General features: G+C 32.3%; 1 protein-coding gene across 1 annotated transcript in view; it reads left to right on the top strand.

Moving 5' to 3' along the window:
* Nucleotides 1-623: 623 nt before the first annotated feature.
* Nucleotides 624-13,267, top strand: part of LOC134705623 (calcitonin receptor-like) — a 32,851-nt gene continuing 20,207 nt past the window's right edge. The window contains exons 1-2 of the mRNA XM_063564344.1: nt 624-805; nt 12,198-12,311. Coding sequence (XP_063420414.1) covers nt 715-805; nt 12,198-12,311 — 205 coding nt within the window. The 5' untranslated portion in view covers nt 624-714. The remainder of the gene's footprint in view (nt 806-12,197; nt 12,312-13,267) is intronic.

Genomic DNA, 13,267 nt, shown 5'->3' with positions numbered 1-13,267 from the left:
TCAATTATTGTTAAAAAGAGAAGTTTTATCTTTGTTTTATATAAACAATATCCAATGCGTTTTGATTTTTTCTTTTGTATCTTCTGGTTTTTCATTAAATCAAGTTTAAATTTTCTGTAAAAAGTAAAATAAGAAATGTTCCAAACTCTAAGGAAAATTCAAATGGAAAGTCATCAAATGACAAAAACAAAAGCCCAAACAATCCAACGAATGGAAAACAACTGTCATTTACCTGACTTGGTGCAGGCATTTCCTTATGTAGAAAAAATGTTGGTTTTTATCCGGCTTTATAGCTAGCTAAACCTTCTTCTTGTTTGACAGTCGCATACAATTCTTTTGTAAATTGTAATTTGTTGCTTTCAAAACTGACAAATTGTATATACCATAATTGCTTTTACATATTTCTACTGACAGGAGCTGTGTTTAAAAATGAGTTTAATTAAAATAATGTATCTTTTATGGTGAAAAGAGCCCAGTGGATTAAGAAAGTCGTTGTCTGGATAAGTCACAATTTGTCCACTAACCAATTACGGGAGAAGACACTTCACTAATACGGGAATCTTATAGCTTTTTAATCAGATCTTTACATTCGTATGTTGATGGTTTTGGAGTGTTGTTCATTTTACGTCGTGGCAGCTTATGTGACGAATCAATAAAACATAACTACATTCTGATGATTTTATGAAACTTCATTGACTGACTGGGGAGGTGATAATGGACTTATTAAGTGAGACTTTTCTGAGAATAAAGGACTTACAACAAAAATGTAATACTAACATACGGAAATATAAGCCACCAGTAGATGGTAAGGATGTTTTCTTTAAATTAATCAACTACTTTTTTGTGTTTTGGAAGACACTAAATGTTTTATAACTTACATCAGATTGCTCTTATATGCTACCAGGTAAAGACTTAAAAATTTTCCAAGTACACACAGATTTTAATAGTAGCGAATGGTAAGGGAAGATAAATTTATATCATATATTTAAAATGTTTAGTGGATTTAGTAATACCTTGATCGTTATCCTACGAAACTAAATAAGGCAGCAACCATTTGATTTTTTTGGGGGGGGGGGGGGGGGGGGGCTATGTTTTTTTTTGGAAAAAAAAGTTTGTTTCCAGTTTTTGGTGAAAAAAATAATTTGTTTTGGACCCTGAGAAAAAAAAATGTTTGTTTCACCCTCAGCCGCCACTATATGTAATGCTAAAGTGAAAGAAAAAAAATGTTTACGGTTTGTCGCTAAAAAAATAGATTGTTCTTCGCCGAAGGCGAAAAAAAAAGTTTGCACAGAAAAAAAATTCATAGCCCCCCCCCCCCCCCCCCCCCAGAAAATCAAATGGTTGCTGCCTAAGAGGAGGAAGATCATGCTTTAACGTTCGTCAGTACATGCTGTTTCAATTAACAGTTTGCATGTTTGCTTATTTATGTATCTTTGTCATTTTGTTTCTTTTGTTACTTATTGTGACATTGGACTTGGAATTCTTTTGAACTGAGTTTTACTGTTGCCATTGCTGTTTTTTAAATTCTACATTGGTTAGAGGTAAAGGGGAGAGATGAGATCTCACAAAACATGTTTAACACCGCCTCAAGTCAAGAGCCTCTGGCCTTAGCTAGTCTTGTAGTTTTGTTTATTATTTGAGTGCAATTATATGTTTTGGATTTGAGATGGCGTAAATGTTCACTGAACTATTATCTATTTTATATAGGGGCCAGCTGAGGCCCACCTCTGTGTTTTGGATTTTATCGCTGCGTTGAAGACTCATTGGTGGCCTTTGGATGCTGTCTCTTTGACAAATCCCCCATTTCCATTCTCAATTTTATCAATACTTTTTCTCTATATTGTGAAAATGATAGTTTGGTGTACTTTAGAAACCGTACTTTCGCTTCTTCTTAAAAGTTTTTTTGTTTTTTTGGGCAGTAAACAATTAAAGTCTTGAACGTTTGATTATATCTGCAATTTTTGAAACGGATTGGCATTTAATGTGTAAGAATATTTTTTAAATATAGTAAATAAGTGATTTATTTCATATTTTAAACTGTTTAAACAAGTACCGAATATTTGATGTTTGTTCGATTCTTTTTATAGCCCGGCAATGAAGTTTTCGATGCCATATAGTTTTACCCTTGTCCGCCACTCTGTCATTACGTTATTCCCCATCAAACCATTATACAAAATTTTCTTCTACACGCCTTCAGGTATTGGGCTGATATTTGGTATATGAGATAACCATAATGAGTTACAGATCAAGTTTAAATTTCGTTCCACTCCTCTAGTTTTTCAGTTATACGGACTTTCTGTCTAAACGCATTTAGATATTGGACTGATTTTTTGGTATGAGAGTTAACAATGATAAGTTAAAGATCAAGTTTAAGTTAGGTTCCGTTCCGCTGATTTTTGTCAAAATTAATGGTTTACTACTTTGAAAATGGTTGAAAATCACAATTATACGACCTTTTTTTCTATATGCCTTCAAATTTTGAGTTGATTTTTGATATGTGAGACTATCATCATGTTTGTGTCCATATGGGTTGTTGAAATTGCAGTTTCTCAACTTTTTGAGACGGGGCCATTCGTGTCGTTTTGACTCATCTAGTTTCATACAATTATGCGAAAAAGTGAGAAAAGTGCCCCCCCCCCTCCCATTTTTCAAATGGTATTTATGGCCAGGGTAGCCATGGAAACTTTTTCAGTGTGATTTTTGCATTTTTAAAACAATCTGTTGAACCATTTTATTTAATGATATTTGTTATTATTTTATTATTTCTCATTGTGAGTGAGTGGGGAAATTATACATAGTTGCTTAGACAAAATATACATATTTTCATTAATAGATTTCAAATATTTTGGCCACGAGCATCACTGAAATGACATGTTTTGTCGTAATGCGCATCTGGTGCAAGAAAATTGGTACCGTTAATTTTATTACTACCACTGGGTCGATGCCTCTGCTGGTGGACTATTAGTCCCCGAGAGTATCACCAGCCCAGTAGCAGTACTTTGGTACTGGCATGAAAATACGGATTTTTTGTGTAATTAAAATTTGCTGTTACAAACTTTAGAAATTGTTATAAATTAAGGAATGGCAAAGCAAATTCGATCGAAAGGTTCGAACAATGATAATTGTTAGATTAAAAATCAAGTTTATTTATAGACAGGTCTTTTTAATTTTCAAGAACAAGACGGAAAGAACAGAATTCATAAGAGGACGACCAATTTATTTATTGGTAAAAATTAAGCGTGGATGGGAAAACAATTTTACCTTTGTAAGCCTTGGTTGTTAATTTCATTACGTTTTTCGCTGAAAAAATATTTCAGTGTGTAAACAAATATTGTCCTTTTCAAATCGTATATTGCTGATGTGCACCAGAATGTGCAGAATATTAATAATGTTGATCATGTCTTGGTTTAATATTATTGATCTTCAGTTCTAGATACTATCATCACATTCAAAAGTTTTATTTAAGCATTCCTTATCCGGATAACTCTGATGGTCCTTTATAAGCAATAGAACGTCTCTGAATCCGTTCAATCTTTTTTTAATTCTATTCTGAAGACATTTTTTGAAAGACCCCCTTCTGAATTGAAGAAAAACACATTAATTCATCTAGCATTCCTGATCCCAATCACAAAATATTGAATTGTCCTTTTATAGCTTATAGAACTACTATCAATAAGTTCAATAGTTATTTTTAATTTTATTCTGTGAGGGTATTTTGTTTTATTAAATTCTCCTTCTTGACACAAATACATTGCGTCTTTTGCAATATTTCCATTCTAAATAACAAACTGATCAGAATGGCCTTGTAAGATTTTACTATCACTTTGTGTCAGTCGTCTGTAAACGTTTTATTTCATACAAATCTGGTCTTAAAATGATCGATGGATTGAAACCAAATTTGTCGGCTTCATATGTTGGATGTCAATTACTAGTATTAAGTTCTTAAATTTCGTGCAGGGTGATTAAAAAATATGGCCGCTATGTCTAAGATTAGAACATAATGGGTCACACTACAGCTTTGGCCACTATTATTAGAGGAAAACATAGACAGAATAAAGTGATCTATCTACTTTGTATAAATTTGAGAAAATAGCCTATCATACAATAGAAATTATTTACTATCTGACAACAATTATGTCACGGTACAATAAATATAGTCAAATACATTAATTCTGCCATTTTCATTAGAATGTTTTTGACATATACAGTATTTCCATTCTGAATTTATCTAAGATATCTATATCTTAAACTATTACCTCTTGTACTTCACAAACTGTCAACATTGACATTTTCGTCCCATCAGAGAACAGATTAGCGACATCACGTAGTTGCCATAGCTAATCATAATAAGATATATGGCGGACAATTCGAAACAAAAAACACAACATTGCGTAGAAACAATTAAAAAGGCAACACATACGCGAGTATATGACTGTACTCTTTCATCTTGAGCTTTTGTTTTATAATCATCACTATATAGCCACCAGTCTCACAGATTATCTACATATAAAGTCTGTGTGATACGTGGACACAATCATATCATTGATTAATAATAAGGTACTGTTGAGCACAAAACTATACGTCAAACTTAATATTTTAAATCCCAAAAGGGAATTTACTTCATCTGTGTTGTAATATATCAAGGTCTCCGTTCTATGATGTTTACAATTTTACCGTAAGACATTACTTCTTTGAAAAAACTAGCGTTAATGACTTTGGCTTCCTTAATTGACAGATATAAATTGATATCTTCGTAACTTCTCAGTGCGTATAACATTCAGAAAAGGTTAATATCATGATTTTGATGCTACATATTCTTTTCTTTTTATTAAAAACAATTTCATGCTTGTTAACCACTGATACATTTGATTACAACAGCATTTCTCGATTTAACTCGTGTTTAACTCACTGATATTTTTGGATTTGATAAAGTGTTAATTTTACAGGGTTATTGATAATAGAATGTACTGAATTTTCTTAATATCTTACTTTTTTCAGACAACACAGCATTTAACATAAACAAGATGTGGTATAATTGCCAATGAAACAACTCTTCACAGGAGACAAAATGACACATACATTAACATTACCGTACGCCTTCAACAGTGAGCAAAGCCCATATCGCATATAGCTATAAAAGACCCCGAAACGACAAATGTTAAACAATTCAAACGAGAAAACTATCGTATGAAAAAAAGAGAAAAAAAAAAAACAAATATGTAACACATCAATAAACGACACCCACTGAATTACAGGCTCCTGACTTGGGACAGGCACATATATACAGAATGTGGCTGGGTTGAACATGTTAGCGGGATCCTATCTCTCCCCTAACATGAGATAGTGATGTAACATTACATCACAAGAACTAATTATTAAAAAAAGGTTTAACTCATCAGTTGAATACAAATAGAAATACTACATAGAGCGGACGTGTACGGGTACTTGTCAATTCCAACAACAATAAAAAAAAAAAAAACCACGAAGTACAGATCTGAGAGTACTCACAGTTTCTGACAGCTAGTTCAAAGCCTTTAACAGCTAATTAAAATAAAAAGGCTGTTTTATAAGAAATTCTTGTTTGCGGAACATTAGTAAATTCAATTATAACAAATGAGGGTTTATTGTTTACTCTACAAATTCGTTCTGCTTAGCCCGCCTTCTGGTGGTGGATTTTCATGCTGTTTGAAGACCCATTGGAAGCCTTGCGCCGGTTTCTTCTCTTTGTCTCTTTAACGCGTTCCCCATTTTCATTCTCAATTGTATTGTTTGGTGTCTGATATGACGTATTAGGATAATTGTCTGCTTTATTTTTAGTCTTACTTTGTTCCCTAGACAAAACAACAGAAAAGGCTAATATGTAAAAGAAATTCCAATCTTTTTTAAGCATCGACAGCGAATAAAGGATATTTATCTCACTATGCTTCATTTTGTTTGCTGACTTACATTTAAATCAAGCATACAAATGAGACCTGTATTTAGTTTCGCCGAGGTTTAACATATGTCGGTGTATGATAGACTAAGCGATATTATCAAAAACAAGAGGCTCCCAAGAGCCTGAATCGCTCACCTTAACTTTTGGTTACATCTCTCATCAATGATTATTTTGGCTTTTCAATTTATTTAAATGTTCTTTGAATCGTACTATTTTCTTCAAAAGCAAAACAAAATCACTTTCTCCTATGTTCTATTTTAGCCATAGGAGCTATGTTTCTTGACATACAAGGAAATAAAATATAAAATTTATACTAGATACTCTGAAACTCATTTAGCATAAGCCTGAAACTGATACAGCAGTTTCAAAGGAGAAGATTTTTTAAAGTAAGTCTTTAAAGGGCAATAACTCCTTAGGGGTTCAATTGACAATTTTGGTCAAATTGACTTATTTGTAGATCTTACTTTGCTTAACATTATTGCTGTTTACAGTTTATCTGTATCTATAATAATATTCAAGATAATAACCCAAAACTGCAAAATTTCTTTAAAATCATCAATTCAGGGGCATTATACCTGAAAAACCAGTTACCCAATTCGGCTGAAATTTCAGGACAGGTAGACCTTGACCTAATTAATACTTTAATTTCTTGTCTTATTTGCTCTAAATACTGGAGGGTTTGAGATATAAGCCAAAAAACTGCATTTTACCCTGTGTTCTATTTTTAGCCATGACGGCCATGTTTTTTGACGAAATAGAAAATAAAACACAAACTTTATTTTATACACCCTCCTGATCATTCAGTTGAAGTTTGGTTGAATTTGGTTGAGTAGTTTTAGAGGAGAAGATTTTTTAAAGTTAGCAAATATGATGAACAAATTGTGAAAATTGTCATTAAAGGACAATAACCCCTTAAGGGGTCAATTGATAATTTTGGTCATATTGACTTATTTGTAGATCTTACTTTGCTGATCATTTTGCTGTTTACAGTTTATCTTTATCTATAATAATATTCAAGATAATGACCAAACACTGCAAAATTTCCTTAAAATTACCAATTAAGTGGCAGCAACCCAACAATGGATTGTTTGATTCATCTGAAAATTTCAGGGCTGATAGATCTTGACCTAATGAACATTTGTACCCCATGTCAGATTTGCTCTCAATGAATTTGTTTTTGAGATATAAGCCAAAAACATCATTTGACCCCTATGTTCTATTTTTAGCAAGGGCGACCATGTGTGTTGATAGATCAAAACTTCGGATACAATTTATAAACTAGATACCCTAAGGAACATTCAGTTAAAGTTTGGAAGTATTTGGCCTAGTAGTTTCAGAGGAGAAGATTCTTGAAATAGTTTCCGACGACAGACGACGACGGACACCAAGTCATGGCATAAACTCACATGGCCCTTTTTGAGCTAAAAACGGTTTTGTTTTTGTCTCATAACTTGCTAGTCTTAGGAGCAGATTGTAACCCCTCGAATAAACAGTGACTTTGCCTCGGCTAACAATAGTTTCTCGAATAACACTGCTTTAAACACGTTGGGACAAAAGCTTAAAGACTGATTATGTAAAGTGCAAAGCTATTTATTATGAGTATAATTGTAAACATCGCTAACAAATGAGTTTTTGGTAGCGTCGGCATATAAATTCTTCCTACTTAGTCAACAGATAGCGTTAACAATATTGCTTTGTATATTTATTCAGATTCAGAAGCTTGTTTAAATTGTTTGACCTATCTATTCAACTAAAATTGGATTTGCAAATTATGAGACAGATTGGCAGTTAATGTGCATTACTATTTGTTTTGATAAAGGCCAATGAGTTGTTATTTTATTTAGACTGCTGAAAATTGATATTTTTATGTTCGCTTTTTTTTAGTTATTTAAATTATTAAAAAGAATGATATTGACCCCCACCCCCATTTTTTATTTGTAGCAAGAAAACAAGTTCGATGACACCAACTGTTTTTTTGTTTTCTTATAGCATAGTTTAAAACACATCTTATAACTTAAATTAATTTTTTGATTCGATAGTACTTTTAGTTTTTATTTCAAACAAATATATATGATAATTACATCGAAATAAAATTTAAAAAAATAGCGACTTTACATTAACAATCTTCTTAAACTTAAGATAGGAATTAAATGTTAAATAACGATATCAGACTCGTGTCGAAAAAAGAGCAATGTTGTATATCATATCAAATCATTGTTTAAACAATCCACGTTGGACAATGGCTGTTTCTTAAGGCAATGCTACCAATGACCTAAATTAATCTAGAAAATTGAAAGATGGCGGAGATAGCTTTTATCTCGACAACTACTTATTAGTTATAAATATTCACGATGTGTGTTTCAATCCATGTTATTGGAACATATTCAACTGCCTTTGTATTCTTCTTAAATATTGTTGTAGCAAATGCTTTATCTCTGTTTTCAGACTCCAATTTCCATATTCTTAATGCACACTGCACTTTATCATTGTGAAATAATGCGTTTGTATTGACAGTATTTCTGGGTTGTCAAGATAGGAAATTGAATAACAACGTGAGATTTATGAAACAGAGTGTAAATAAATAGGAAAAAATGTCTAACTATGTTTTTGGACCATTGTGGAACTAGAAGGAAGATTGAAATGTCATTTTCATTATCTCGACATTACTTTCCAATAGAATGCCATCCCGAGTCTGCTATATCAAAACTGACATACTGATATTAAAGCAGAATTTTCCTTTTATAAATATGCCTATTCCCGACAAATGAGTCTATTACAATTCTATTCTGTTCTTCACCGCATACCATTCGTAAATGAACGGATATGAAAGCATGCCAGCAACGGTTAATGCAATTTTGCATGTTACGTCTAACTAAAATCTGTGTTCAATTTAATTAAAACTATTAGAACATTCTATTTTTCTGAAAAGCGCAAATATCATTTAATAAGACTATAAACTTGGGAAGTGACAATTAACTAGACTGAATGTGACAGCGATAATTCTTAGAACATCGAAATTAACTTATTTTTATTTGATTCGTCAATGTTGCATGGCAAGTTCTACTCGAGTACGCTGTTTTTTATAACAAGAACGAACGGATACAGCCGTATCAAAAATACCATTATTATCTCATAAACATAGAAATCACCAAGATATGATTGACGAAGCTGCGTAAAATGCATCCAAATGATATTCACTCTTGTATTTGAGTAACTGTAATATTTAGCATAGTAGAAACTTGTAGATTTGCTTTCAAAATGGTGCACAAAGCAACTTAATATTTAACATAGTAGAAACTTGTATATTTGCATTCGAAATGGTTCACATAGCAACTTGAATAAGATAATTGATGATCAAATATTTGTTCAGAAATTAAGTCATTATGTATACATATGATCAAATAGACTAGTTTATGTATATATATATGAAGATGTGGTGTACGTGTTTTGTTTTTCTCTTAACTCATTACATTGTTTAAAGTTCGGAAGTACACAGTTTTCATGAAAATAACATTAGTTTAAATATACATCTTTTTCCTCCAAAAACTGATATATCTTGGTGTTATTTACACACATGATAAAAACACACTCTTACAGAGTGACCAGTGATTGACATTTAGGACTTAGATACGTGATTGCTTTTATTAACTGTTATTTGCTTTGAACTATCTGTCCGTAACTGCCAACTAGTACTCTCAGAGCTTTACTTGGTGTCTGTTTTTGTATAGACACGTTGCAACATGCGGTCAGCAGTTTTTGCTTTGTATCGATCAGATGAGTTAAGTCCTTTACAACTTACCTTATAGTTTGTACTTATAATGTACTGTTACACCACTCTCCTATGTAAGGATGATGGTTTGGCATCAGCAAACAAGTTTTACCCCGTAACATTCTATGTGTCAGGAGCCTGTACGAGTAGTTATGTGGTTGTCGGTTGTTCATGTCCGTCATATGTGTTTCTCGCAAATTTTTCTGTTATAATTTAGGCTGTTAGTTTTCTCAATTGATTTTTTTATATTTTTTTTTAATTGACTACACGTTTTGGCTCTATTCATTGATAAGGGTACGGGTGCTTTAATTGCTTACATCAACTTCATTCGAACTTCGGTGGATAGCTGGCCCATTTGCTATCATACCACTTCTCCTTATTTTTTATACTGATTGTTTTAAAAGAAACTGTAATTTGTTTTCAAAGAAACCATAATTGATTATATTGTGTTTTGACAAATAACGTATTTAAGTGTTGCTGGTAATAGACTATTTAATTTAGCATACATATTGCTTCGTTTGTCTCGTATACAAAATGTGAAGAAATTTGAATGTTTTCAATGCGTCATCATGTATAATATATGAGACCTAGATCAGAAAGGCGATTTGTAGTGAATGTATTTGTCCTATTTCATATTCTGAGGATAACTGATTATATTCTATGTGATTACCATATCTTATTAAATCAGAGAAAAACATAACGAAATAATTAATTAATATTCGTAACTTGTACGATTTACGTTATCGTACTAACGTCGGTCTATTTTATTGTTTTCTGTATTACTGTCTCCTATGGGTTGACAGTTAATAAACTTAATGCGTAGATAGTAAATTTACCATCTTTACTATATAGATATAGGAAGATGTGGTGTGAGTGCCAATTAGACAACTCTCCATCCAAATAACAATTTAAAAAGTAAACCATTATAGGTTAAAGTACGGCCTTCAACACGGAGCCTTGGCTCACACCGAACAACAAGCTATAAAGGGCCCCAAAATTACTAGTGTAAAACCATTCAAACGGGAAAACTAACGGTCTAATCTATATAAACAAAACGAGAAACGAGAAACACGTATATATTACATAAACAAACGACAACTACTGTACATCAGATTCCTGACTTAGGACAGGTGCAAACATTTGCAGCGGGATTAAACGTTTTAATGGATCCAAACCTTCTCCCTTTTTCTGAAACAATAGCATTACATCACAACATAGAAACTATATGCACATTAGACCATAGAGAACTGATCATGAAGTATAAACTAACCCATATAGTTAGGGGTTTTAAAAGTAATAATAACATTAGGTATATGTTTCATCGTAATACGTTATTCTGATTGGCTACACTGCGATTTCCGTTACTCCTTGAGCAACTTCATAGGGTTAATAAAAAGCGTTGACCGTGTACACTTTTTTTTTTTTTTTTTTTTATTTAACAACAAATTGCACTTTCTGCTGTTAACAATATACCTCACTAGTCCAGCATACCAGTGAAGAGTCCCTGTTTGTTAATACCAGAAATCCAGGGTTGTTTTCTGGTAAACATCAATATATTAAATCAACATTAGTATTATAATCTAACAGCTAAGTTATAAAATTATCAGCAATGAAATAATAAACAAGTCAATATCAGCGAGACTTATTTGTTTATCTCTATATATATATATATATATAAACGAGTCTAAATTGAAGCCATGGCGTTGTCAGTTTATTTTAGATTTACGAGTTTGACTGTCCCTTTGGTGTCTTTCGTCCCTCTTGAAAACTACGTTCAAACCTATGATTGCGTTGGATAAAAACCGCAATTTTTATACGTGTGCATGTCAAACAAATTTCGTTGTAGAAGGGTCTAAAAACAGCACAAACAACATTTTCCAAAAGACCAAAAGAGTGAAAAAGTATATTTAAACAAAACGCATTTGACTAACAGGTCGAACAACTGATGTTCTTTAACCCTGCTGACTGCCATTGGCGATTGCCAAATAAAATTGATCACAAGATGTTACAAAATGGATCTCAATATAAATTTAATACGTCACGATAAAAAAAAAAAATTGTTAACTTGTGGACAGGATGTAGAGCCACAAACTTCGGCGTCAATATTTCTTTAGTACACCATATCCGGATTTCGACAATAAATGTCTCTTCAGTGATGTTAGGGATCGAAACGGTATTTGGAAGGCCATATAAAAAGTACCCTCATTTTAAGAGAAAGTATATATATATATAAAAATAGGAAAGAATACTATTTGTATATATCATCCAGCAATAAATGACTTTTGAGTATAGTTTCCGGAAACTTTCCATATTTTCTCCGTTTACGTGTGCACTTTTTTTTTTTTAGAATAAAGCGCTTCCGCGCTTCATACAAAATGTACTTCGGTCAACGCTTTTATACCGCAATGACGTTACAAAGAGAAGCATTCAATTCTTAAATAAAAAAACCTCAAGTTCTCATATAGCATGTCATACACATATTTCATATTTCAGGTAACCTGTATTGCAATGCTACATCCGACACTTTAGGTGGATGTTGGAATATAACACGTGCTGGTCAATCAGCTAAAATACCATGTCCAGAATTAATGAAAACTTCTTCTTACGGTAAGAATTGCAGTTATGAAAAAATAGTTGTGGTTAAAACAGGAAAATCACAAAAATACAGAACTCCGAGGGAAATTCAAATAGGGAAGTCCAAAATCAAATTGCAAAAATTAAAAGTCAAACACATCTAACAAATGGATAACAACTGTCATATATCTGACTTGGTACAGGCATTTTCTTATATTATAGCTAAACTTCTCACTTGTGTGACTGTTGCATAAAATTTCGTAATATTGACAACAATGTGTGAACACAACAAACAGACATAATAGTATGAATGACGGGAGATATGAGTACGAGCCACGTCACATGTAACACAGAAACACTGAAAGACATGAAGACAAAGCATATAAGCAAAAATGAAAGATAACAATCCAAAAAAAAATATAAAAGAGCAATAACGGGATGTATAAGTACAGAGCCACGCCATTGTAACAAATAAACACTAACAGGAATAGAGACAAAAAATATAAACAAAAATGAAAGGCAAGGATACAAAATTATCACAAAACAATAACACAATGACTGAATGTAAATTACAGAGCCACTTCATATGGATACCACCAAATACAGTAAAAGTAATAGTCATAAAGATAAATAAAAGAATACTATACCACGTTATTTAGATGATAAACAACGTCAGTACAAATAATCTTTTCTTCAAAACCATCATGTAGTATTTATGAAGTTGGTACAGAATATTTATCAACACGGTCTTGGTACCTTTGGATGAACTTTTGTTTAGGAAAAAGGAAGCGTTTTTTGACATTCCCTTTTTAATCAACTACTTGCTCAGACACTGGTGACGTTTTACAAAGTCTGAATAGTTGCTGTATGCTCTTGAATACTGAAAGAGTTTGTATGAACCTCGTGTTCAGTGCTGTTATAAATTTGAAGCAATATAAAGCAGGAGGAGAAAAAAAAGTATCCTTGACTTATTAATATAAATACATTAA

Source organism: Mytilus trossulus, chromosome 2, assembly GCF_036588685.1.
Source record: "Mytilus trossulus isolate FHL-02 chromosome 2, PNRI_Mtr1.1.1.hap1, whole genome shotgun sequence".
Lineage (NCBI taxonomy): Eukaryota > Metazoa > Mollusca > Bivalvia > Mytilida > Mytilidae > Mytilus > Mytilus trossulus.
Note: the sequence above shows the minus strand (reverse complement) of the source record. Positions and strands in the feature narration are given on the sequence as shown.